The following is a 27,630-nucleotide window of genomic DNA, read 5'->3' on the forward strand; positions in this document are numbered from 1 at the left end:
TTTATATGGATCACCAAAGATAAGTCACAAGGTTACAATTGATCATTAGTGTTGGATTGATCGGTACGACACAGGCCAAGAAAGAAATATAAGTTTAATAACTTTTCAATTAACCTCAAATCGGTGATCTAAGTTCATAAATGACTTTATTTCTGGTAATTTTATTATTGTTTTCGAATACCACTTTGAGAACGTTTCAATAACGTGATCAATAATAGAAAGCGGAATTATATCAAGTGCAAGAGTTGTAATTTTAAATGTTAAAAGATTTTCTAAAATTATTCAACTTTTGATACTTTCATTCTTTCATTAATCGTTTGAACAAATTGATCATCTCTTTAATACCTGGACTTTGAGTAATGACAAATGATTAAAATCGAAATTTAAACTGCAATTGGGGTCTACATAAGACGTCAATAGTAAAAATTCTTCGATTTCATTATCGCGAGAAAATTAAAAAATATAATTGAATACGAATGAAAAGGAAAGTATTCGCAACACGTGCCAATATTTTTCTAAAATCGATCGCGAGAGTGACAGGAAATACATTGATGTTCAAATCGGGAAGGTACGATCGAACATTGAATATAACAATGGTGAGGTTTCTACGAACAGTATCAATACGGTCAACACATCACAGAAGAGAGCTGGGCAAGAATAACAATTCGAAATAACGATACAGTCTTGTATAATGTGTGATAATGTCATTTGAAATTAAATAGAATATTAATTTTGTTTAAATAACTATAATTTCAATTAAGAAAACCATTTCATTATTGATTAATATCTAATAATTATAGAAATATAATAACTACAATATTTGAGACAATTTTTTTGAATACCATAAATATATATTTAGCATTTAACAAAATTGAATAATCCAGTACAGGTCAAGAAGTGTAAGTTGGTTATTCGAGAATATATAACATAATTTTATGTTAAAAAACGAAATGGCTGTAAAATGAAGTAACATGTTCTCCGAAATAATATTTCGAAAGTGTCTACGTTTGCTTTGCAGCGCAAACCATGTATATACGTTGTATATACTCGTGTATTCCTCAATACAGGGCGTTCCTGAAGGATTGGCCAAAATTTTGAACACGATTTCTACGTATCAAAATAAAAAAAAAAATTTTTTTTTCAAATTAAGATCAAAGGAAAATAAATTCAAAATATCCTCTACAAGATTAGAGGATAACATAGAGAATACACGCATAACATTTGTTATGAATTTATACATTTAACATTCTACTAGTATCGAGTAGAGACTTCTTTTTGTATTTACTAGCCAACAAATTTTCATAATTTCGGTCAATTTCAAAAAACGTTATTGCAAACAAAAATTTGAAACGTTATTTCACAACGATCTTCTAACTTTTTTCTCACACCTAACTCTTTATGTAGAAATTCACGCCCAAAGTTTTGACCGATCTTTTAGAAACATCCTGTAAAGGGGTTCGTTCATTCGGTGTGTTGATTCTCTCTCGGTTGCAGCTCGCGCGGCCAAGGATTCGTGTATTTGTGCGCGTTTTCATGCACGAGGTTTGTGCGCGTGCGTGTACACGATCCGGTAATGTGTGTGTTTTGTAGTACGTGCGCGCTGCGTGTGTGTGCGTTCATCATGAGTCAGAGCACCCATGGTCGGTCTGCGTTTCGTATTTAATTCTCTTCGTTGACGAGAGAAATGCGAGTCTAGTCCCGGGACCAAGACACCTGCACGTTCCCGGGCCGCGCTTGTCCTCAGAGGACATGCCCGTTGTGCCCGGTAAATCGCGCACCTTTCATCATTCTTCACCTCCCGCTCGGCTCTGCTCTGCTCTCGTATCCACCGTGTGCGGTGCATCCAAGTGTTTTGTGTGTGTTTTCTTCTCTTGTTTTTCTTGAAAGACACCTCCTCTATACCCCGGTTCTCTTCTCCCAGGGGACTTTCGTATCTCCTCTTTTAAACAGGTATTACCCCGCTCGCGACGACGTTTCCTCGAAGAACCATCACCTACTCGTTCCTTTTATGATCGACTAACGTACGATCGTGGTTTCCTACCTTCTCATGTATGTTATGAATTTTCATACAGCAACACGGGAAAGGATCGTCCGTGGTGGCGTTTCAAGCCCCCGAAGAGCACGTTACGAATGCTCCCCGTTGAGTTTATGCCATCGGTCTCGGTGACGATCGAACTTTCACGGGAAAGAATGGACTGTGAATTCGTCGACGATCTCGTTGATCGTACTCGCTTTTTATTTGCCGCCCTCTCTAGCGACTAAAACGAATCGAGTCAGGTACATGGAGATTTTCTTTTTCATTAAATTCTAAATAATTTTAGTATTTTGTTCGTTGAAGCATTCATTGTTTCCGAGTGATAATAAACATTTAAGGGAAATACATTATTTTAGATAACTTAAGTTTTGGAGGAAAAGGATAATAAAAGAAACATGGATCAAAACAGAAGCAGGCCAAGTAGACCCCGCCTTCGCTCACATGGCAATTCTGCCAGAGTTCTGGTATTTGATCAGGCAGAAAGTGAAGAATCTGCTTGCAGTGCCGAGGCAGATGTGCAAAAGCGTCCGATGCTGCACAAAATAGAGAGCAAAGAAGCTCCAGTTCGGCCTGGTGAATTAAACTTAGTATTGTTTTATATGGAATGCATGCTATTTTGGTGGTTTTTAATTGTTTTACGTTTTCAGTTAGTGGAGAACTGTCGAATCTAGTTCGAATGAGGAACTCTGCAATTGGGAAATCTGCACCTTCCTTGTCTGTCCATGTGGTTTGTAATATTATATGTTTGTTGTCAATATTATAATATATGTTGTACATAGGTATAATACGTATATTGTTTTTTTCATAGCGTGATTTTAACATTCCTCGGCGTGCTGCCAAAGCAGCTCATCGTAAATCTTTTATTGCAACAACATCTCCTACCTTACCAAGATGTCATTCACCACTGTCAGGTATGTAAACATTGGTGTTTTTAATTTTTTTGTTACTCCCTAACTGATTTATAAATCAAATTTTATTAGCTGTCATCATTATAAGTTCTCTTAGTAAATACATCATCCTCCAAAAGTGTCTAGTAAGAATGACTAAAATATAAATAAATAATTTTTGTTTGTGAGTGACCAAGAGTACTATGTATCTTGTAAGAGAATATTATATAAGTATTCTGGCACATTTTATTTAAGATTTAAATATACATACTTGTGTGTGCGCGCGCGCGCGCGCCCATGTGTGTATTTACACTATAGTGGAACTGTTACAGTTTGCAGTTTTATATATAATAAATTTATTTTCAAATGTGTTAGATTTAGAACATTTAAACAACTCTGCCTTGAAACAGTATTCTAGAAAAATTACGTTTTATCTACTTAGAACTGTGTTTTTTTTATATTTTTTATATCATTCAACTATTATAGAGGATTAATTTTTTTTACTGCTTGTTTCCTAATATAGCATTCGTCCCGATTGTAGGCAGTCCCCTAGAGAGTCCTAGGATGTCATCCAGTCCACATTTTGCTTTTGCTCCAATTAAAAGGTATCTACTTCGTGCCTACTTTTAGTATATTTAAATCTGTTCAGGTTGCCTATATAAGTAGGTGTCGCCGTTGCAGGCATTATATTTTTAATATATTATTAATAGTAAAGAAAAACAAAACAAGATATGCAGATGCAGAAGAGCTGTATAATTTTTACAAAAAAACGAAGAACGTGGTTGTAAGATCCTTTCTTACATTATAGCAAAGTTATCGTTTCCGTGTACTACTTTTATTAGATAAAAAAATATTATTTTATGCATTATGGGACCGACATTTAAGTGCGTGTAATATTTAAGGATCGGAGGAGGCGCCACAGGAACCGCAGATGGTAGACGATGGTCGTTTGCTAGTTTACCATCCAGTGGATATGGCACGACACCAGGCTCTAGTAATGTTTCGGTTAGTCGTTCATTAAAATATACATGTCAAACGGCATTTTCGTTGATCTACAAATCATTATATACTTAATTAGTCACAGTACTCGAGTCAAGAACGCTTGCATCAACTTCCAAATGTTCCAACCAAGGACGAATTGCGCATGCTTTCTTGCCATTTTTCTAAACCTGGCACACCGTGTTCTTCGCATCCAGGATTTCCAGGTTCTAGTATCTCCAGTATTCCGGGTAGTGTGTCTTTGAGTCTCGACGAGGAAGGTCGTAGATCACCATTACATAGACCACGTTCACGAAGTTTAAGGTAAATGCTACAGATAAGATGACATTACTGTTTCGAAGTATATCTGGAGAAAGTATAGTTTGTAAAATAGTGATCTGTTTATTCAATTGTAGTAGTCCTAGTCGGTCTCCTGTGTTGGACAGTGAAATTGTTATGATGAACACCCTTTATAAAGAACGATTTCCAAAGGTACAAATTTAAACAGTCTTTTAACACCGAAACGTTACAACGACTCCATATAATGAACAAAAAAATTTCTTCAGGCGACACAGCAGATGGAAGAACGTTTAACTAATTTCATCAATGAAAATAAGGAACTGGACGAATACGAAGTGATGGCAAACATGACGCAGGACTCTTTGCCGATTTTACGATTTGTGCATCATCAAGTAATTGAAATGGCAAGAGATTGTTTACAAAAATCTCAGGAAAAGTTAATCACAACTAGATATTTTTATGAAATGAGCGAAAATTTGGAGCATCTTTTGATGGAGGTAACTGCGAAAAATCATCTGCTAAACAGGTAAACATACATAATGATGTTAACAAAAATCGTTCGTTCGCAGACCAAAGAGAAATCACTTGAAGCAGCAACAAGATTAACAGGACTTATCAAAAAATTACTATTAGTAATATCACGTCCAGCTCGCCTATTAGAGTGCTTAGAATTTGACCCGGAAGAGTTCTATCATTTATTGGAACAAGCTGAAGGCCAAGCAAAATTTAATGCAGGAATAAAAACAGATATACCTCAGTATATTGTTAATAAGCTTTCTCTCAACAGAGATCCCATATCGGGTAAAATGTTGTTTCCTTTTCTTTCTAACTGAATTTTTTTAAACTATAAAATTTCAATGTTTTTTCACGTCTTAGAACTCCAAGAAGATTTAAATAAATTAGAGGATTCGGCTAGTTCGAGCGACAGTAACTTACAAATTACTTCGAGTCCAAATAAAGAGGAAGAAAAGTCTCAGCGCGTACCGTGCGAGAGTGATTACGAGGTACTAAAACTCATCAGCAACGGCGCATACGGTGCAGTCTTTTTGGTCAAGGAAAAAACTACAAGGCTAAGATTTGCCATGAAGAAGATAAATAAAAATAATCTAATGCTGCGCAATCAGGTGGAGCAAGTCTTTGCCGAGAGGGACATAATGAGCTTTACGGATAATCCGTTTGTAGTTTCTATGTATTGCAGTTTCGAAACGAAAGTACGTGCTCATTGCTGTCAATAACGGTAATAAAATTTAAATAAAACTTATTAAATTTTGTTATCCAATTACAGAAACACTTGTGCTTGGTGATGGAGTACGTAGAAGGGGGAGACTGTGCGAATCTTTTAAAGAATATTGGTGCACTACCGCCGGATATGGCAAGGTTTTATTTTGCAGAAACCGTTTTGGCTGTTGAATATTTGCACAGCTATGGTATCGTTCATCGAGACTTGAAGCCCGATAAGTACGTGGATCGATGGTTGATTGATTCTTCGATTTTTTTACATGTTCTTTTCTTTTCAGTTTACTGATTACTGCCCTCGGCCATATTAAACTCACAGATTTTGGTCTCAGTAAAATGGGTCTTATGTCTTGTAAGTAAAAAAAAAAAAAAAAAAAAAGGAATGAACACCGTTTAAGTTAAAGAACGATAATCATAAACAGAATCCTCATCTCTCTTAGTGGCGACGAATCTTTACGAGGGTTATATCGATAGGGATACGAGACAGTTTTCGGATAAACAGGTGTTCGGTACACCCGAATATATCGCTCCTGAAGTAATACTGCGTCAAGGGTATGGTAAACCAGTGGATTGGTGGTCTATGGGCATTATACTATACCAATTTTTGATCGGCTGTGTACCATTTTTCGGTGATACCCCAGAAGAGTTATTTGCTCATACAGTTAATGGTGAATAACATCTCATGTTTTATATAATATTAATAATAAACAGCTAAAACAATTATAAACAATTGGACGCTTCTACAGATGATATCGAATGGCCTGACGATGATGACTGGCCCGTTCAACCGGAAGCTAAAGATATTATAACGGCGTTGTTGCAACAAAGTCCTAGAGATCGATTAGGAACCGGTGGGTCGCACGAGGTCAAAGAACATCCTTATTTCTATGGAGTGAACTGGAACAGTTTGCTTAGACAAAAAGCTGAGTTCGTACCACAATTAATCAATGATGAGGATACAAGTTACTTCGACAGTGAGTCTAACGCATGAAGTTATTGTTTATCAGGTATTCGCTTCAATATCCAAATGTAACAAAAATAATATCGTTTCAGCTCGTATGGATAGGTATAATCATGACATAGGCGATGATACAGACGACACCGATGACTCTCCTTTGTTTGGATCGTTCTCCTCGTATTCTCCTCAGTCACGAAAGATTTCTCAGACCCGTCCGCCGCAGATAAATCCAGAGTCAGATTCGGACGCCTCAAAGAAATTATTATTTCGTACCGAGCTCGAGCGCACGGTCGCGCAACTGTCTCTGGGATGCGGTAACACCGTCACGCCTCCATCGAAGTTAATCGAATCGACTCCGTCGGAGAAAAATCGACCATCTTCGTCCGTTAAGAACATTTCGTGCACGGAAACTCCAAAAACGGACAAATCGAATGCGTCGTTCACGAGCCCTGCCACGGTGACAAGCGGCGAATCACAGTTAACGGTTATCAAGAATACTCAGATAGAAGGGGCATCGATCAGCTTGAGTACACCTGACTCGTCGCAAACGGAGTCCGAGGATTTCAGTCCACAGATTCAGAGAAAGAGACACGTGCATTCCCGCGACAAGCTGCCCAGGTTCAGTATATCCGTTGATGATGACCACATGTGAGTCGTTTAGACATATTCGCAAATCTTTCATCGATTTTCTATTTCAACTTTTGTTTCTTCATGCAAACGTTAGGATTGTTCTTGCGATATTAGTAACGCCACTCGTCGAATTTGATACATAGACATGGGCACGATTCGCTCACTTTTAGGACATGACTGACCAGGAGAAATAGTGATGTATTAAGAATTGAATTTAATTGTAGGTTAGACCTGGTCGCAGCAAACAGAGACACGACTGAGGAGAGCAAGCATAATTCCAGCACCGATTCCTTCGAATCGTTCACTGCAATGCCGGTGATCCTATCATCTGCGAAACAGAAGTCACGGTCTGTGATTAAGTCCGCGTCTACAAGTGGATTGTCATTGGTGATACCAGCCAGCGAGTTTTCTTGTACGCGTTGCCACAAATCACATTTATTTCTAAATCGTTAAGTTTAAACATTTAATTTTATTCGTGCACATTTGTACTTTTTAGATGACGCGTCCTTGAATACTCAGTCAATCGAATCACCCGGTGGATCGTCTACCGCTTCTTCGAGAGATACATCCCCTTGCCGTGAATTGAGTCCTCTCGTGACTAGCTTGAAACCTCCTATTATCATCCGAAGGGGACCCTGTGGATTCGGTTTCACTGTGCACACTATTAGAGTTTACTATGGAGATAGTGATTTTTATACGATGCATCATTTAGTTATGGTATGTTTGTAATACTAAATGGTAGGGGAGTTCTTCCTCCATTCTAGATCCATGTTTGCGAGAATATTCTGTGGCTCGTTTGAGTTCGGTTTTGGCGTTAGCGTATTAAACGAGTTCAAACATTAAATGCACGTATCCTAATCGAATTTGTCTGCATTCCGTAGGCCGTCGACCAGTCCAGTCCGGCGTTTGAAGCCGGCTTGAGACCAGGTGATCTCATAACACATATAAACGGCGAACCGGTACAGGGATTATACCATATACAAGTTCTTCAGTTGATGCTGAGCGGCATCGACCGTGTAACTTTACGCAGTACACCATTGGAGAACACCAGTATAAAAACGGGGGGACGGAAGAGGGATCTCGCCCAGAGCAAAATGGCGCGCAGAACGTTGCACAAGCAACGTAAACAGAAGCGCGATCATTCCGATAAGAAACGAAACACATCTCTTTTCAAGAGACTTAGTTCGAAGCGACATAGCGCGGAGATACAGCAGGTATAGAAAAAGTCTGTTCATCTTTCTTGTTTTTCTAACTCTGCTCGAGGAAATTGTCTCGCTGTGAACATACATGTCCGTAGCCAAAATGATAAATGTATACAATTGTACATTCCTTTCTTTTTTGTCTCTTACACAAAATTACGAGGCAAAATGTTAAAAAAGCACCGCGGCGACTTAACGAGCAACACACCGATTATGTTAAGCGTTACTTTTGTTCTTTATTGCAGCCATTAACTATCAGTTGTCCATTGTCAGCACCCATTCTATCCAGCGACAGCAAACCTCCACTTATGGTATGATTTTTCTGTAACGTTTCGTCGTCATCTTGCCTAATATCGTTTCAGTTTGTCATTTCTTTTAAGCAGAACTATCATTTGCTCAATACGATTACGCAGCAGCTTTTAAATGTTGCTTTCCTTTGTCTTACTAACCGCGACATTATCCAGAAATCTTACACAACACTGATCACAAGAGATTTCATGTTCCATAATGCATATCTATAGCGTAGTAGTAGACGGAAGAGAATATAATAATGTTAAGGTTTTCTGGATAATCATTGAAACGAAATATTGACTGACCTTTTCCCAGATGGCTGCAGGAATTTGTTCACCATCAATGGTGACACCTAGTCGATCCTTCCAGTCGTTTACACGTTCCCAGGAGTCGTCGCCCTATTTCGCAGCTTGCACGAAAGCGGTTTGTAGTCCATCACCGCCGACGAATCGCGTCAGTTTGGACTCTTATCACTCCACCGGCAATTCGAGCCCCTGCTCCAGTCCGAATTCGTCATCGCCGGGCTCGAACACATCTGCTGCGAACTTGACAGCTATCTCAAATCAGTCTCACTATCAAAGACCCAGCACCCTTCATGGTTTGAAGCACAAGTTGCACACAGCAGCGAAAAATATTCATTCTCCGAATCGCAGAAAATCCGTGGGACACATACCGTTGTCCCCGTTGGCTAGGACTCCGAGCCCGTCACCGCTTCCGGCTAGTCCAACCAGGAGTCCCAGTCCGTTAGCTTTTCCTACGGGACATCAGCCTGGCAGTTCCAACACCACGCAGTCCTATAGTCCAGGTGCAGTAAAGACAATTCTGTAACCATACAAATTCATATTTTTCAATATGTGGTGGCAGTCACATTTCAATTTGAAAGAGCAGCAATTCAATTGACAAAATACTAAGCTGGGACAAACAAAAAATCAGGGCTCCAATTCTAACAGTGGCATTTATTATAGCGGCAATCTGTATAAATATATTTCTAGATTCAATTACAAAAATAGTCATATTTTCTCATCGAGATACGATTGTTTACGTTGAAATGTTTACTGCACAGGTGTCTGCTTGTCAACGCCAAACAACCAAAAGAAAAGCTACGGTAGACCAAAGTCAGCAGAGCCTGGTTCTCCGCTGTTGAGAAGAGCCCTCAGTCCGGACAGGCTTCATCCACGCTCGGCGGAGAACAAGACGTCGATATCGCCATTGGTCAACACGGTGGTAAAAGTAACGCCCCGTGTGACCATAGCACAATCGTCGTCTCATTCAGAAACCTCCGAGGAGAGCGGGGACAGCTTCAAAGAGAACGATTCGAAAGGCGAGAAGAAAGCGCCGACCGAACAGAAATCCGATTATTCGAAATTGTCCCATGCGATATCTATTAATTTGGGGGCTGTGAGTATGTCGAATTCCTGTGGCGGCACACAGTTACCGAGAATAGCCGAGGAAAAGGATTCACCGACCGGTACGAAGGCCGACGATTATTCGTCTAAGGAAACTCTGCCTTTGGAGAAGAATGATAAGACTTCGTCCAATAAGTCAACAGAGTCAGATAGACCCGTCGAATATGTTAATCGTCGCAATCACGAATCGAAGACAGACCTCTATACGAGACATTCAGGAACATGTATAAATAAAGCCGAAGAGTGTGCCCGGTTCGACAACTTATTTAATATGCACGCTCGTGGCTCGCAGGCTACTACTCACAAGCAATCACAGAACAACGAGAAAAGCGCGCAAGTGTCGTCTCAGAAAGCATCGTCGCAGAGTAGCGAAAAAGGCTCGCAAGCTGTAGTCCAAAAAGCATCGGCGCAGAGTAACGAGAAAGGTTGGCCAGCTTCGGCCCAGAAAACATCGAGTATCGAAAAAGGCTCACAATCTATGACTCAAAAGTCTTTGTTCCAGAGCAGTGAAAAATCTTCGGTTCAAAAGTTTCCGTCGCAGAGCAACGAAAGAGTATTGCAAGTTGTGTCGCAAAAGTCGTCTCAAGTGAACGAGAAAAGTTCGCAAACTGCGTTGCAAAAGCAGGTCCAAGGCGGTGAGAAAGGCACCGCATCGTACAAGCCGAACGAGCAAAAGGCAGCTGGTAAATGTTCAGAGGCTAATTCAGATAGTAGAAAGATATTGAAGAAACACAAAGTCGACAGTTCCGAGGCTATAGGCAGCTCGAGCCCGTTCGAGGCTAGTGGATCGGGGAAGGATAAAAAAAACAATTAAGTTCGATCGTCGTTCTAATTTTAATTATCTCTCGAGCAAACCAAACTCGTACCAAGTCTACAGTTAACAAATTGTGTCCGCGTGTTAATCAGACTCCTCTGCCAATGACACAATACGTATTCTCTTGTTTGTTTTTTTTTTTTTTCTTTTTGTTTAAAACTTTGTCTCAATATGAATTAAATTTCCGTGAAACGTAAACAGAAAGTTCATATAATGAACACGCGCGATCTTATACTCGAACAAGAGCGGAAGAAAGATAAATCAAAAGCAAGTGTTTACAGCTTTAAAAAGGGGAAGCAGTTTGTACTCAAATCAAGCATCTATATAGGCTTCCATCGAATAACGTAATACCTTGGAGAATAATTTTCGGCTGGTGTTTCTGGATATTTACAAGGCGTATTTAAGCCATCCTGTAACTGTAATCTTTGTCATACGATTAATTGAATACAAGGAAATCAAGATGAAAGTAGAGAAACTGCGACGTACTATATTTAAACGGTTTTAAATGTGCAATTTGTTGAAATCGCTCTCCCGATTCCCCGCTGGAGTCGGGAGAGAGAGAACAAGTAATTGGAGTAATTTATATACTTCGGGCTACAGTATTTACACGATCTCATTTACGTTTACGTCTAATATTAGCACATCACTGTATGAATCAACATATAGCAGTCAGCGTATCGCGTACAGATAGTTTTCCAGTGCGTGTAACATTCAGTGAAAAGAAGGCAACACGTATCGTATATACTCGTGAACCAGGTATATAAGAGCAACCGTTTTAACAATTTCTTGATATACAGCATACTTGGAAGTGTTACTTAAATAAGATTCAAATTTCTTTTAGAGTAATAAACGAAGCAAAGGCTGGACCTGCGATTTAGTTGTTAAAGAGATCGTCTTGTTCGCGAGAGATTTACAAGGTACCTTAAAAAATAATCCATTAAGTTTGATTCGTGAAATATAATAGAGATACGTTATTGATCTTTTGAGGCTGTTAGGGTCTGTGTTCTTACGGTTAATATTGATTGAGGCTTCCGAACGAAACCCGTGTCCCTATGCAGTTTTAGAACTTCTAGTAGGTTTGACCTAATCTAGCACACCCTAGTTAAACCAGATGTATAATTCGACAAAAAGAGTGAATCCAAAATGTAAACAATATTCCCAACGAAGCTGCAATGCTATAGATTTCCCCCGCTTAGACCCGAGAGCCTCGAACAGTGTTAACTGCGATAAAGATATTATAAAAAATAAATATTAAAACCAGTCATTGCACAGAAGGTTCGAAATCGGCCTATACGCGAGTGTATACGATAAACGATTTCGTCGCAATGATTAGCGTACAAGATGCTCCCGTATGCACAATGACAATTATATATCTGTTCCTTTTTAATTGTACCACGCTGTGATTGCATTTAATCCTGACGTTACAAATTGGTGCTATACGTTTATTGCTCGATATGTCCCACGTGAGAACTGACGCTCCCAAACTCCTCGGAATATAAATCGTTACAAAGGAAAGAAAAGAAAAAAAAAAATGGCAAAACCGGAAAATATTAAAAAAGGGGGAACATAACAGCCCGAAATAAGTGGCGCGGCAAAGACGTACGAACATATCGCATTGGAAGCATCTTGAGGTTTTTCAAATCGTAAGAGTTGCGAGCGTTTCGGAGGCCCGTTGGCCTCTGAGACGTTGTGTAATCTTTTTTTTAGTATTAGGTACTTGTTAATTTATTCTGTATATATATATACACGCGATAAAAAAAAAAGAAAAAAAGAGAGAGAGAAGAAAAGAAAGAAAACAACTGTATATTAGTTAAGGGCAAAGCATGCTTTAATCGTGAAAACGGTAGGGTTCACGCGTTCTTCGCGCGAGTGCTCGCTTGCGAAGGTACAGTTTGCCATAAAGAGCAACACGATAATCTGTATGTACGTGTCTCTGCCATAGGTACGATTTTTTGTTCGCGGCGGCATGATGCTTTTTGATTTCAAGCGAATCGAGTGTAGCAATACGATAAATGTATTCGTTGCTAGAAACAGCAAAAAAAAAAAAAAAAAACAAAGTAACATCGCGGTACCGATATTGTTCGGTAAGCAAGGACGAGCATAAGTTCATAAAGTGGTTCGCGTGAGTATTCGACCGCTAACGATTAAATTCTGTAACGAACAGCGACATAGTTTAGCGAACGAAAGAAACAGGCTATGTAGGTCACTTAAGAGCAAAGAAGTAGCCGGAGGAGAGTGTAGAGAAAAAAAAGAAAAAACGAAGAATTCACTAACGTGGCACAACTGGACCTTCAAGTGACCTCTACTTTGAAAATATTTCCTCGGAACTTGAATCTGAGAATACTTGTTTAAAATCTGCCAGTATGTAACAATATTTAAATTTTTCACCGCAAGAGAATTAAGAGAAATGTTTATTGTAACCCGTTTTTGTTCGTTATAGTGTATGATTGCAAACGCTCGAATATTTGTCACGATCCGCCGTGTGTTCGCTATATGTTTTAACGTAAGAATAGACTATAACGATACTTAAGGAAACACAGGCTTTAGAGAAGTAAGGCACGGTTCGAATCCCCTTCTTCTTCTTTTTTTTTTTTTTTTTTTTTTTTATATATATATATATGTGTATACATCTCTCTTCCCTGACCCGGAGCTCGTTAAAGCGAATTTACAATTCGCATCGGGTCTGCGTGAACGTCGCGACTTCGATTCATTTCGAGCGCGGTTCGAGGAGAGCCACGCGGGAGAAATTCCGAGGCTCGTTTTGCGCGTTCAATTTTTATAACCCGTCCCGAAACGAGCCGCGTATTTTTTATCGAGGGCCACAAATCTAATCTGTAAGAAGTCTGTCGATTTAACAATTTGTGAGCAACGCCGTGAACGCTCGTTGCGCAACCAACAATCGTCGTTGTTAAGGCTTAGTCTGTGTCACGTCCCTCCCTTGTTATACGCAATACTTTTTCTCTGCTTAGCGTGAAACGTCGACGCACGATCGACGTTGACGCGTTGAACGCCAGCGTTGGGTCCTCCGCGACCCCGAGATACATTATCAGCGGAATCGAACGATAATCTATCGTTCGATTACGTCGTTACGATCGTTATCGTCCAATTGGCCGGCGCGTGCTCGTCGACACCGAGAGAAATCTACGAGAAGACGAGAAAACGAAAGGAATTTACGAATAATCGGAAATATGTAACTCGTTCAAATTTCGCGGGGCACTGAACGCGTCGACGTTCGTATTCGTCGTTCTAGTTTTTAGACCAGTAGTTGTATCGTGTTATCCGAGGATTTCGAGGCTGCTCGAAAGACGAGCTGGAAAGCGGGCGGTGAAAAACGATTTAAAATCCGACGAATTCGAGCTGTGTGAAGATAAAAAAAAAAAAGAAGAAAAGAAAACAAAAATCGAGAGTGGTACCGCTGCGAGAAATCAGCGGTGATCGAGAAACCGAGATCCGGGGGGATGATGCTGGATGTTTCTCCGGTCGTGATATTGAACCTTCTGTTTTTTTACGTAGAGAAGAGAGCATGTTGACGCACGTTGTAGCGACTAAGAAACCTATAATCGGATGAAAATCAGCCGGTCGCTCGTGACCACTGAACAGTTATCCCCGCCATACTGTTTTGGCCACTCCCCGTCGAATCTAGCGTACTTGCTGCCAACATGCTCCTCTGGTCTCAAGCGGAGAGCAAGGACGTTTGAAAGAGAATCGTATCGGTGCGTGCTTTCACAATGGTCGCGCATTAATCTATCGTAGACGTGTATACATGTACGACGACGAAAAGCCCAACGAGAAGCAGCTTAATCCTTCGGGTGACGTAGACGCTTGTACGCGTTCAGTCTATATACTGCGCGCCGAGACTACGAATCCGAGCACCGATAAGAATTAAGTTCACCTCCTTTTACGTTTTGCGACGAAACAAGATCTTTGGAAGAGAACCGGGAACATTGTACGCGAGTTTCTGCTCGCGACGAATGATCGTTGAATACAAAAGTGAATTTGAAAGTCACCCCCAAACGATCTACACGTTCGAATCACGTCGGATCGAGCGAGTACCTTTACGAGTACGTCAGTTTTTGAGCCGCCACAAAGAGAAAAGAGAAGGAGGGTGGGGAGGGGGGAGGGGGTTGAGAGAGGCATTCTTTATGTACTGTTGTACGCGTTGTGTGTGTGATATGCAATACAGACAAGAGTCGATACTTTGTTGAACATTGTTTCGTTATGTTTACGTGGGTTGTGAACCTATAGGGGGACTTCATGAATTCGTTGGTGACTTATTAACATTGAGACGCGGGCGCGTGTGTGTATTTTTCTTTTTGTTTCCTTTAAACGGACGAGGAAACGTTAAAGTTAGAAATTTTCCCTCGGCACTGAGAATCGTTCGGTTCTTCGTATCCGGTGCAACGAGTACGTGCTTCACACGTTCTTGGATCGGAGTGTAACGCCACGATTTGTATTTCGCTTGGGACTCTTTTCGTTTCGTTCATCGAAAGAAAATCGACCGACTACCAACGATAGATGCGTGGGAAGCGGCCGCTCTTTTTCCTTTTCTTTTCCTCTGCGCTTTTTTTAAGGATACCTTTGAGATGGACTTTGTTGTTCTATATTTTCTTTTTTTTTTTTGTGATAAGCGAACTGGATGCTCTCCGTGAAAATGTTTATCAGCAAACTCGACGAACATTTGATAATTATATTACACGCTCTTCACGTGAAATACAGTTTCGTTTCTTACTATCTAGTACCACTTGTCTCTTTTATTCAATTCGTCATCCTTTCGCCTTGGGGCCTATTTTATCGTGGTCGAAAGATAAGTAACGTAATCGCCGCATGAAGAGGGGGCGATCAAATTCTAAAAGTTCCCAGTGTTCGAGTAGGCGTTCGGCATATAAGAAATAGAGCTAGCCATTTATTGCCCAGAACATCGGATAGCACGATCATTTCCCTTTCAAATAAGCGAAATTTTATTAGAATTGGATGATTTTTAATAGCCATTTTACGAAACGCCTGTACATGCAGTCATTGCCTCTCCTTCGATGGTGGCGCTATCTGTGGCTACTCGGCCAAGTTTGTCGAGGATTGATTCGTACTTCTGTCTCCAAATGGCGCCGTAAGGAACATATTTGCTTTTTATCCTAAATAAACAAGTAACTTGAAACACTAAGGAAGAATCAAAAGGTGTTACCGAATCTCTACTTGTTTCATTAATAAATATTTTACTTGTAAATTACATCACAACCAATGGTCTAATTTAATTATACTTGAAACATTCTGACCCTACATTGTTGATTTACATAAACATACCCCTTACATATGTTAGTAATAAACAACTTGTATGAGTATAACATCAATTGATTCAACCTAGATTTCTAAAGTACTCGAATTAATTATTTGTTTATGTAACAAAATAATTTAAACCTGCTAGAATAGCAATAGTTTGCTCTCTAGTGACGAAAGTAGACATTATTCCACGACAAACTTGGCCGAGTAGCCACAGTTGGCGTCACATGCTTTCCATATTTTAAAACTAATTATTTGAAGAATGCATTAGGAACCGTCTCTTATTTCGAGTCTTGATTACAATTAATTTTTGTAGGGTATTTAATTACATATATTGTATAAGTAGAACCACATCGTAATATTAATGTTGTGAACATGCGTAAATCTTAATAACAATCGCGTGGATGAACAGAAATTCACTGAAACCGTTCCCTTTCGCAGATTTTGCGATATCTTGATGTTTATTTATCATAATTATCAAGAACCGTCGTAGGACCACAGATTAAACAATTATTAATAATGTCCTAGTATAAATAATAACTAAAAATATCATTTCGTTGAAATATTTTTTGTTCGCGATGGAATTTTTCATTGAGCCCCAACCAATATTGTCAAAGCTACATGTATCGATTATCGATTCACTAGTGTTTATCACGAAGATTTTTCTATCTAAAAAAGCGATTAATTGAATTTCGTCGCTTTCAAGTAAAAAATGCAACTTCTATGCGTATTGTGTAAATTATAAGCATTAAATAAATGTTAAATTAATGTACCAAACAGACAATTATTACTTTCCATGCTTTAAACTTTACGAAACACTTTTTACGTCGAATCTCGAACAAAATCAATTTATATAAGTTACTGAATCATTTGTAATGCATAAACAAGATGCACATTCTACGATTAATATTAAGAACATGCATAAATGTTAGTAACAATCTCGGAAATGAACAAACACTCACCGAAAACCGTTCGCCTTTGCAGATTTCTCAATATCTCGATGTTTATTTATCATAATTATTAACAACCATCGTAAGATCATAGTTTAAACAACTATTAACAATGTCCTAGTATAAATAATAGCTTAAAAGCCATCAATTTCTTGAAATATCCGCTTAAATCGTACAAATAAAATCGAAGTAACGAAAAGTCACCTTCTCGAGGGTATAAATAGAACCGCTGGTTACCGAAAATTTCATTCGCCCGGGAGCCTCCGCGGCGGACGGAGCTCCTCCCTTGGGGGACCTCGACCCTCAGGGCCAGGGTGGCCCGCCGCGGAGAAGGGTGGACTCGCGGCGTACTCCCGGCGGGCGGAGTTCCTCCTGTGGAGGATCCGGACCCTCCGGGCCAGGCTGGCCCGACTCGAACCCCCGGCGGGCGGAGTTCCTCCTCCGGAGGACCCGGACCCTCCGGGCCAGGGTGGCCCGAGGCGAAGAGGGGCCGTACCGCCGCTCTTTCTTTCCCCACTTTATTTCCACTTCCCCTACTCCAAGAATTTCTAACTTTGCTAAAATTTTTCAAAAAATTCTCAGAAATGACGTCATTTTCGCAAAATGCCGAAAATTCTCAGAAATGACGTCATTTCCGCGAAATTCCGATAATTCTCAGAAATGACGTCATTTCCAAGAAGTGGCACGATAGAATACCTCCTCGCACATCATGTTCTCCTGATACCAAAGTCTCGAAACTCGTTTAAAATTCGCGCCTAGAGGAAATTCTCAGAAATGACGTCATTTCCAAGAAGTGGCACGATAGGAATACCTCCTCGCACTTCATGTTCTCCTGATACCAAAGCCTCGAAAACTGTGAAAAATTCCAGTTAAAGTACAGAAATTCGTTTAAAATTCGCGCCTCGGGGAAATTCTTGGAAATGACGTAATTTCCAAGAAGTGGCACGATAGGAATACCTCCTCGCACATCATGTTCTCCTGATACCAAAGTCTCGAAACTCGTTTAAAATTCGCGCCTAGAGGAAATTCTCAGAAATGACGTCATTTCCAAGAAGTGGCACGATAGGAATACCTCCTCGCACTTCATGTTCTCCTGATACCAAAGCCTCGAAAACTGTGAAAAATTCCAGTTAAAGTACAGAAATTCGTTTAAAATTCGCGCCTCGGGGAAATTCTTGGAAATGACGTCATTTCCAAGAAGTGGCACGATAGGAATACCTCCTCGCACATCATGTTCTCCTGATACCAAAGTCCCGAAATTGGCAAAGTACAGAAATTTTCTAAAATTTTGGTACGGAATTCAGACTTTGGTATCAGGAGAACATGATATGCGAGGAGGTATTCCTATCGTGCCACTTCTTGGAAATTACGTCATTTCCAAGAATTTCCCCGAGGCGCGAATTTTAAACGAATTTCTGTACTTTAACTGGAATTTTTCACAGTTTTCGAGGCTTTGGTATCAGGAGAACATGAAGTGCGAGGAGGTATTCCTATCGTGCCACTTCTTGGAAATGACGTCATTTCTGAGAATTTCCTCTAGGCGCGAATTTTAAACGAGTTTCGAGACTTTGGTATCAGGAGAACATGATGTGCGAGGAGGTATTCTATCGTGCCACTTCTTGGAAATGACGTCATTTCTGAGAATTATCGGAATTTCGCGGAAATGACGTCATTTCTGAGAATTTTCGGCATTTTGCGAAAATGACGTCATTTCTGAGAATTTTTTGAAAAATTTTAGCAAAGTTAGAAATTCTTGGAGTAGGGGAAGTGGAAATAAAGTGGGGAAAGAAAGAGCGGCGGTACGGCCCCTCTTCGCCTCGGGCCACCCTGGCCCGGAGGGTCCGGGTCCTCCGGAGGAGGAACTCCGCCCGCCGGGGGTTCGAGTCGGGCCAGCCTGGCCCGGAGGGTCCGGATCCTCCACAGGAGGAACTCCGCCCGCCGGGAGTACGCCGCGAGTCCACCCTTCTCCGCGGCGGGCCACCCTGGCCCTGAGGGTCGAGGTCCCCCAAGGGAGGAGCTCCGTCCGCCGCGGAGGCTCCCGGGCGAATGAAATTTTCGGTAACCAGCGGTTCTATTTATACCCTCGAGAAGGTGACTTTTCGTTACTTCGATTTTATTTGTACGATTTAAGCGGATATTTCAAGAAATTGATGGCTTTTAAGCTATTATTTATACTAGGACATTGTTAATAGTTGTTTAAACTATGATCTTACGATGGTTGTTAATAATTATGATAAATAAACATCGAGATATTGAGAAATCTGCAAAGGCGAACGGTTTTCGGTGAGTGTTTGTTCATTTCCGAGATTGTTACTAACATTTATGCATGTTCTTAATATTAATCGTAGAATGTGCATCTTGTTTGTGCATTACAAATGATTCAGTAACTTATATAAATTGATTTTGTTCGAGATTCGACGTAAAAAGTGTTTCGTAAAGTTTAAAGCATGGAAAGTAATAATTGTCTGTTTGGTACATTAATTTAACATTTATTTAATGCTTATAATTTACACAATACGCATAGAAGTTGCATTTTTTACTTGAAAGCGACGAAATTCAATTAATCGCTTTTTTAGATAGAAAAATCTTCGTGATAAACACTAGTGAATCGATAATCGATACATGTAGCTTTGACAATATTGGTTGGGGCTCAATGAAAAATTCCATCGCGAACAAAAAATATTTCAACGAAATGATATTTTTAGTTATTATTTATACTAGGACATTATTAATAATTGTTTAATCTGTGGTCCTACGACGGTTCTTGATAATTATGATAAATAAACATCAAGATATCGCAAAATCTGCGAAAGGGAACGGTTTCAGTGAATTTCTGTTCATCCACGCGATTGTTATTAAGATTTACGCATGTTCACAACATTAATATTACGATGTGGTTCTACTTATACAATATATGTAATTAAATACCCTACAAAAATTAATTGTAATCAAGACTCGAAATAAGAGACGGTTCCTAATGCATTCTTCAAATAATTAGTTTTAAAATATGGAAAGCATGTGGCGCCAACTGTGGCTACTCGGCCAAGTTTGTCGTGGAATAATGTCTACTTTCGTCACTAGAGAGCAAACTATTGCTATTCTAGCAGGTTTAAATTATTTTGTTACATAAACAAATAATTAATTCGAGTACTTTAGAAATCTAGGTTGAATCAATTGATGTTATACTCATACAAGTTGTTTATTACTAACATATGTAAGGGGTATGTTTATGTAAATCAACAATGTAGGGTCAGAATGTTTCAAGTATAATTAAATTAGACCATTGGTTGTGATGTAATTTACAAGTAAAATATTTATTAATGAAACAAGTAGAGATTCGGTAACACCTTTTGATTCTTCCTTAGTGTTTCAAGTTACTTGTTTATTTAGGATAAAAAGCAAATATGTTCCTTACGGCGCCATTTGGAGACAGAAGTACGAATCAATCCTCGACAAACTTGGCCGAGTAGCCACAGATAGCACCACCATCGAAGGAGAGGCAATGACTGCATGTACAGGCGTTTCGTAAAATGGTAGACCAAAGTCTATGGTAAAACCAACGATAGAAGTAACGCAACATGTTTGGAAAATTATTTTATAATGCATACAAAGCTCTTCCGTATGTATAATGTTTCTTAAAATTAACATTATATTTACATTCCTTCGAAACAATTGGAATTGTTTGCAGATGTCTCGTGTCGTTAGGCAAAATTTCTTCGTCAATTATCGGTTCACCGGCAATACCGAATCAGTGGAGTCTTACATTCAGTAGAACAAAAATAAGATATTGTTTTCCTCGTCCTAATGAATATCGCCGTATTAAACGACACGGTTGGAATACGAGAATGGCAACACTCAGTGGTAGAAAAATCCTCATGAGAAGAATATTAAAAGGCAGATATGTACTCAGCCATTAAATACTACATATTGGTTAATTAATAAACAATTATTGCTTTTTGAAACATAAAAAGTGTGACATAATGAAAACAATGAAAATAAAAAATACTAGAGTATACTATAATCTTAATTATTTATTTTCTTTTGAACATTTGAATTTGAGTTGTTCGAAAGTCCAACTGAAAGGTGGCATTAAAGGTGCTTCGATTATTAGGTCTTCGTTCTTTTTAAAAAGGGATGGTAAACCTATCGATCTTAAATGAATATGTACAGGAATGATAGGTTGATGCACAGGCTTTAGATTCAATAAATTGAAAATTGATTGGTCCAATTTTGATGATAAGTTTACACATTCCTTAAAGGCGTCAATGAGTACATAAGTATCGCCAATTTTTTGGATCCGTGACGTGTAAATATTATCTCCTAGGATTGGAGTAAATAAGAATGTAGCTGCAAATAATCTAATTGCATGCCACTTCATAGTAGATGACTTTATTTGAATCAGGGAACATGCATTGAGCGTGGAGTTGGATATAACTTTGAATTCGACGTTCAAAATTTTCACATTTCTTCTTTTCTGATCCTTATTAGACCACGATGTAACAATAACTGGCTGAAAATGATATACAATTGGTTAGTAGTGTAAATAAAACAAATTGTTAATTTACAAAGCATCTTTTGGGTGTTTTACTGGTCTATAGACGCACACATAAGCACGGCCAAGATGAAAATATTCTAAGCACTTTCTAATTTATTTAGATAATGAATAATGTTAATCCATAAGTAACATTGTGAGTTTTAGGAAAATGCAATATTTTTCAAAATTGTAGAGAAAAATATATTAAAATTGTACACATAATTATTCATTACATACTCGATAAATATCCTATCTGTGACTGGAAAATTAATTCCAACCACACAGAGAGTGTAATGTACTACTTCAGACCCACAAAGTTAATAAAATTACCGTTTTATGGCTCCTGGTATTTGTCTGTTTTATTTCCAATGGTCTCATTGCCAAATGTTCTTTACCTTTTAATTTGTTTGGAACCCTACATGTAACTATCCAATAAGTACTTGTAAAATTGTTACCACGACGTAATGCAAGTTGTATCTTTTCTTGAACATTAGAATCCTTTGCTAATAGTGTGATGCCACTCATGTATCTAATTCCAAAATTGATTTATACCTTTAGATAAAAAATGCAAAATTAAACAACACCTATCATTCTTGACAAAATTTTACTTACTTTTCAGGTTTTTTAACTACAGTTAATTTTGAATATTTCAGTTGTTCTGCAATGTATGGCAAAGCATCTTCTAATGTATAATTTACAGAATTGCATATAGGATGATAAAAAGATGTTTCTTTGTATTTTCCTTTTTCATGGCTTATACCATATGGTTTATTCAGCACAACTAAACCATCTGCAAAATAAAGGTTAATTTAATAAAATTTATACTGTTGGAAAAATATATAAAAAATTATTTGTCACTTGCCATACGTACCTTTATTATAAATCACATTTCTTGCAAGATCTTCAGAAAATTCTGCTAATGATTTCCAAGGATGAATTTCTTTGAAAGGATGAATTCTATTTTTCAATTTTTTATCTACAGCACTTTCCGCATAATCTCTTTTAAACAATTTTGTGTTCAATGTATTTGTTGAAAGTATACATGTGCGTCTAAGTACATCAGATTTAATCGTTAAATTATTCATTTTTGCTGTAAAAACAATATAGTAATTACATGTAATAAATTGTTACCCATTATTTTCTTAAATTACAAAATCATAGAACCTAAAAATAAAACAAGACGCATAATTTACTCCTAATATTTAGATAATAAATGAATATAATTGTTAATAATCATTTCGAAATTAAAAACACTTCAAATAAGAAACTGTTTATTACGTTTTAAAACAAAGTTAATTAACCAATCAAGTAAGGGAACTTCCGTACATAACTATAATGTTTCTTAAAATTAATGAAACCACTCCTTCGTACAATAGTAATTGTTCCTGAATAATTTGTTTAACGTTCATGAAAATATTATTAAATCAGCACACACGTGCACAACGACGCGGTATTAAAGTCGTGACTTTTGTCACATGAAAATGGAACTTAAGTAATTGCTCGAATATAACTTGAATATCTCGTGATAAATTTTGAATTGAGGTTTTTCTTTTCAAAAACCACAAATGATATTCCCAGATTCTTTAAATTACTGTTTATAAACATCTTTCTATCCTTTAATTCTTTTATTTATTCTTCAAAAACTTGTAGACAACTTTATAAAATAACCAAACAGGGGGCCATATAACACTCGTTTTCACTCGATGAAAGTACTATATTGATGCTACTTTTAATGCGCATGCGCAAAAAATCCATCTACGAATACTCAGTTAGACAGCAAAATAAGTAAAAATGGCAACTACCATGGACACGGTGAGGGAAAAAGCTCTCCAAGACTATCGAAAAAAACTTCTTGAACATAAAGAAGTAGAATCACGTCTAAAAGAAAGTAAGACAAGTTTATTAATAAGTTTTTGTTCAACTCATTACACTTTTATAAGCGATTCACGATACTACTACAATCGTACACATCAAGCTATTGTACTCGACGACTGTCATAAAGATTATAAAAGGTATCACTTATCAAATTGTTATTGTATCTCTCGTGTTTTCAGTGAGAGAACACCTTAAAGATTTAACGAAGCAATATGATAAATCTGAAAATGATCTAAAGGCTTTACAAAGTGTTGGACAGGTAAAAAACATTATTTCTGCTTAATCATTCCCATATTACAACTTTCATATTAAGAATGTAAAACATTTGTATCATAGATTGTTGGAGAAGTGTTAAAACAACTTACAGAGGAAAAGTGTAAGTGTTTAATTTATAACTTTATATTTATGTGTAAGTATACTCATGTATATAATCATATGTTTACAGTTATAGTAAAAGCCACAAATGGACCACGTTATGTTGTTGGTTGTCGACGACAACTTGATAAAAATAAATTGAAATCTGCAACAAGAGTAGCGCTTGATATGACTACTCTTACTATAATGCGTTACTTACCTCGAGAGGTAAAATTCATTCTATCAATATTAACTTTGTGTTTAAATAAATCTTATATTGCTTATCAATATATTTAGGTTGATCCACTAGTATACAACATGTCACACGAAGACCCTGGTGATGTTTCATATGCTGCAATTGGTGGCTTAAGTGAACAAATACGAGAATTGAGAGAAGTTATAGAATTACCACTGTTAAATCCTGAACTATTTCAGAGAGTGGGGATAACTCCCCCAAAAGGATGTCTCTTGTATGGTCCTCCAGGAACTGGTAAAACATTATTGGCCAGAGCCGTTGCTAGCCAATTGGCTGCAAATTTCTTAAAAGTTGTATCAAGTGCTATTGTCGATAAATATATTGGTGAATCAGCACGATTGATCAGAGAGATGTTTAATTATGCACGAGATCATCAACCTTGCATTATATTCATGGATGAAATTGATGCAATTGGTATGAACATTTATAGTTTACCAAAAACGAAAATATCAGTTTTGTAATTACTTATTTGATTACAGGTGGACGTAGATTTTCGGAAGGAACGAGTGCCGATCGAGAAATTCAAAGAACTTTAATGGAACTATTGAATCAAATGGATGGTTTTGATTCTTTGGGTCAAGTTAAAATGATAATGGCTACAAATAGACCAGATACTTTAGATCCAGCTTTATTGCGACCTGGTAGATTAGACAGAAAAATTGAAATCCCATTACCTAATGAACAAGCACGTTTAGAAATTTTAAAGATTCATGCTGGTCCTATATCAAAACACGGAGAAATCGGTAAAGAATAATTTGATATCTTTCATTCATTTTTGTCATATACATAGGATACTAATAATTTTAAATTTATTTCAGATTATGAAGCGGTAGTGAAGCTTTCTGATGGATTCAATGGTGCAGATTTGAGGAATGTTTGTACCGAAGCAGGACTATTTGCAATACGATTAGAACGAGAATATGTAGTGCAAGAAGATTTTATGAAAGCAGTGAGAAAAGTCTCAGATAATAAGAAACTTGAATCGAAATTGGATTATAAACCAGTATAAAGGATATATATTGATTATGTTAAATTTATAACTCAGTTAATTCACTAACCAATGTGTGGTTCAATAAAACAAATTTACTTTATTGTAATAGTATTTGTATTTTATGATAATAACGTATGCTTCAAAGAAACAATTTCCTTAGCAATACATGGATGCTTTATAACTTTGAATGGTATGGTCAAATTTAATCTTACAGTTTGTTCAGTTACACTTGAGTTTCGTTGCACCGAATAGATTACTTAATATTAAAGATTATTCAGCAATGTTTGCAAGACGTGTCTTTTTCCTTTCTAAATACTCTTGCACATTGTCATATTTCCTTTTATACAAAATTGGAAATAAATTCTGCTTAATGGAATCGTTTCTCAATGTTTCCCAAAGATTATTTAATGGATTTAGTTTATAATTCACTGCATCATTGAGCACAAAATTATTCTGTTTAAATTCATACACTTTAAATCCTAGATCATTTAACAGCCATAAATTTTTGTTATAAAGATAGCATTCTAAAGGTTCGCTATCTGCAATTATAGATTGTACATATGTTGCTTCAAATTTTAATTTTATAGTACCATTAATAATGTAAACCAATAACAATGAGTTGTTATGAAAGCTCATTACAACTAAAGATGATACAATATCAAGTATACAGAGTCTTAAATGTTTTACAGGTAAAATTTCCACAGATTCATCCAAATGATAATCCTGAAGTTGTTCATTAAATTTTTCAATATCGCTTTTAGATATTTTGTTACAAAAGTCAACAGACAATAGTTCTTCTCCAGTTTTATAATCCCATAGAATAAAAATACCATCTCCTCCACAAGATACTAGAACAGTTTTATCATGAGGTAACTCCAAAATGTTTGTTACAAACTTTTTATGCCCTAAGCAATAAGACACAATATTATATGAATTTGGAAACATAGATACTCTAATCTTTTCATCTCTGTCTGTTGTAATAATATGTTTTTCATCTTGAGTAACCAATACATCAAGCAACATTGACAAATGTCCCAACAGTAAGATACCATAATCAGATTTATTGTTAGAAAATAGATAAGCATCTCCTGCTTTGTCGGCAACAACTATATCATTACTAGGAGTAAACCGTACTTTGCTAGCAGCTCTTGCAAGTGTCCTATTCAATAAAAGATTCTGATTCCTCCTTTCATATAGGCACAATTGCTTGCGATTTGTACAGACAAAAAAATACTTTCCATCATTTGAAAATGTTACATTCGTTATCGCATGGAATGTTTCAATATTTACATTATTGTGTGAATCAATTTTTTTCTCCGTTTGCAGATCAGGCAAACGAATTGTACTTTGTGTATTACTTTCGATATTGTATATTACGACATGCTCGTTGTTACATAGAGCGACGTCTGAATCATATATAGAGAAACTCATAATTAAAACATACACTTTGCTGAATAAAAAATGTTTATAATGTGACTGTGATTTTCTAAATAAATAATCACATGCAACTTTATATTCACGAAGAACAAAATGTTGCACACAAGTATATTATGAAGTCACAAAATCACAATAAAATAAATTCGTTTGTGAACCATACATGGTTGCTATTGATTTATAAATATAAAAGAAATTATTAATAAATTTCGCTGCGTGCTTGGAACTCCACGTGTATCAAACACGTCGCATATTAATGATACAAATGATAAAAACTATACACATATTACCAACCTTTACAAAAGCAAGTATAAAAGTTGTATAAAAAATAACTGAATGTAGTGCGGAACGTACAAACATGTATGTATAATGAACCATTAATCTTTTTTATGGTAATATCACATTGTTATTAAAACTTTGGCATAAAATAGTGTTTACGTGGTATTTAATGTCAGTATAAATTGAACTATGTAAATGTAATTCACAAATGTACAGAAGGCATAAGGCTTCCGATTGGTAAAATGCACATTACCAATGACATTCTACCAATTGGGATGTACTTTTGGGATATGCTTCACACCGTATTACATCTGTACAGTTTTGTGTCACCCAATATACTACACAACAGGAATATAAAATAGACGTGCAGGTTTGTAGACTGTTGATTTTTCACATCACACAAATCGGAGGCTTGCAAACTCTCTTATCATTTTGGAGTCACATCCAACGTTATCCATTTAGGATAGAATAAATTTCCAATGCTATAAGCGAAAAAAATTAAAATTAAATACACCGACTCTTATTTGTACCATAAACGAGATATAGATTTCATTTTATGAGATTGGTGTCACACGATCAGAAGCAAAGAATGGAAAGAGAGTTCCCTTTGTGAGAATGAATAGAAATTGTTGTCACAATATTTTCTAAGCTGGTTTAATAGAATCATAAACTATGTATAGAAATGAGTTTTATGTTTACTATTTTTACCGACATCGGCGGTTCAGTTGAATATAGTTCTCAGAATTATCGTTCATAAATAAAGAAGTCGTTTCAAGACTGCTGAAATTTTATGAGATCGGTATTTCAAATTATGTAGCATTTACTTCTGTAAGATGTAATGTATGTACTGTTACCGATAATATAGAAATAATCTCATCTGTGGTAGTTATCTTTCCACAATTAGGAAAAGTGATAGTTGTATTAAATCTATTTTAAATACTTATCACTG

The 27,630-nt window shown here is 37.3% G+C and overlaps 5 protein-coding genes across 13 annotated transcripts; 3 read left to right on the forward strand and 2 right to left on the reverse strand.

Moving 5' to 3' along the window:
- Positions 1-1,375: 1,375 nt before the first annotated feature.
- Dop (microtubule-associated serine/threonine (MAST) protein kinase dop) lies at positions 1,376-10,737 on the forward strand. Of its 6 annotated transcripts, none has more exons than XM_076321513.1 (23): positions 1,379-1,950; positions 2,073-2,277; positions 2,392-2,608; positions 2,683-2,762; positions 2,844-2,946; positions 3,446-3,527; positions 3,825-3,927; positions 4,001-4,224; positions 4,317-4,392; positions 4,467-4,697; positions 4,770-5,001; positions 5,077-5,411; positions 5,486-5,658; positions 5,718-5,788; positions 5,877-6,104; positions 6,183-6,410; positions 6,490-7,042; positions 7,249-7,436; positions 7,521-7,741; positions 7,906-8,238; positions 8,469-8,534; positions 8,830-9,319; positions 9,578-10,737. In XM_076321513.1, exons 3-23 carry the CDS (start codon positions 2,431-2,433, stop codon positions 10,732-10,734), a joined length of 5,352 nt encoding a protein of 1,783 aa, XP_076177628.1. In that variant the 5' UTR covers positions 1,379-1,950; positions 2,073-2,277; positions 2,392-2,430; the 3' UTR covers positions 10,735-10,737. The 6 variants fall into 6 exon arrangements, with proteins under 6 accessions (XP_076177634.1, XP_076177632.1, XP_076177628.1 ...); XM_076321515.1 differs by having other exon boundaries at positions 3,464-3,527; XM_076321514.1 differs by having other exon boundaries at positions 1,379-1,854.
- A 9,383-nt stretch (positions 10,738-20,120) lies between these two features.
- On the forward strand, positions 20,121-21,841 carry Mrpl34 (mitochondrial ribosomal protein L34). 2 transcript variants are annotated; one of them, XM_076321717.1, is made up of 3 exons: positions 20,121-20,179; positions 20,349-20,577; positions 20,647-20,788. In XM_076321717.1, the coding sequence occupies exons 1-2, from the start codon at positions 20,136-20,138 to the stop codon at positions 20,485-20,487; spliced, it is 183 nt and encodes a 60-aa protein (XP_076177832.1). In that variant the 5' UTR covers positions 20,121-20,135; the 3' UTR covers positions 20,488-20,577; positions 20,647-20,788. The 2 variants fall into 2 exon arrangements, with proteins under 2 accessions (XP_076177832.1, XP_076177831.1); XM_076321716.1 differs by lacking the exon at positions 20,121-20,179 and having other exon boundaries at positions 20,426-20,577; positions 20,647-21,841.
- On the reverse strand, positions 20,970-23,180 carry LOC143152053 (pseudouridylate synthase RPUSD4, mitochondrial). Of its 3 annotated transcripts, none has more exons than XM_076321715.1 (5): positions 22,819-23,180; positions 22,364-22,582; positions 22,105-22,282; positions 21,823-22,021; positions 20,970-21,468 (listed from the first exon to the last, which is right to left on the reverse strand). In XM_076321715.1, the coding sequence occupies exons 2-5, from the start codon at positions 22,575-22,577 to the stop codon at positions 20,986-20,988; spliced, it is 1,074 nt and encodes a 357-aa protein (XP_076177830.1). In that variant the 5' UTR covers positions 22,578-22,582; positions 22,819-23,180; the 3' UTR covers positions 20,970-20,985. The 3 variants fall into 3 exon arrangements, with proteins under 3 accessions (XP_076177830.1, XP_076177829.1, XP_076177828.1); XM_076321714.1 differs by having other exon boundaries at positions 22,771-23,179; XM_076321713.1 differs by lacking the exon at positions 22,819-23,180 and adding an exon at positions 22,657-22,693.
- A 41-nt stretch (positions 23,181-23,221) lies between these two features.
- Positions 23,222-25,074, forward strand: Rpt4 (Regulatory particle triple-A ATPase 4). Its single transcript, XM_076321711.1, has 7 exons — positions 23,222-23,380; positions 23,547-23,626; positions 23,704-23,743; positions 23,813-23,949; positions 24,019-24,391; positions 24,457-24,720; positions 24,796-25,074. Exons 1-7 carry the CDS (start codon positions 23,284-23,286, stop codon positions 24,984-24,986), a joined length of 1,182 nt encoding a protein of 393 aa, XP_076177826.1. The 5' UTR covers positions 23,222-23,283; the 3' UTR covers positions 24,987-25,074.
- On the reverse strand, positions 25,035-26,788 carry Wuho (tRNA (guanine-N(7)-)-methyltransferase non-catalytic subunit wuho). Its single transcript, XM_076321712.1, has one exon. The coding sequence runs from the start codon at positions 26,397-26,399 to the stop codon at positions 25,239-25,241; it is 1,161 nt and encodes a 386-aa protein (XP_076177827.1). The 5' UTR covers positions 26,400-26,788; the 3' UTR covers positions 25,035-25,238.
- Positions 26,789-27,630: the final 842 nt, after the last annotated feature.

This window comes from Ptiloglossa arizonensis, chromosome 10 (genome assembly GCF_051014685.1).
Source record: "Ptiloglossa arizonensis isolate GNS036 chromosome 10, iyPtiAriz1_principal, whole genome shotgun sequence".
NCBI lineage: Eukaryota > Metazoa > Arthropoda > Insecta > Hymenoptera > Colletidae > Ptiloglossa > Ptiloglossa arizonensis.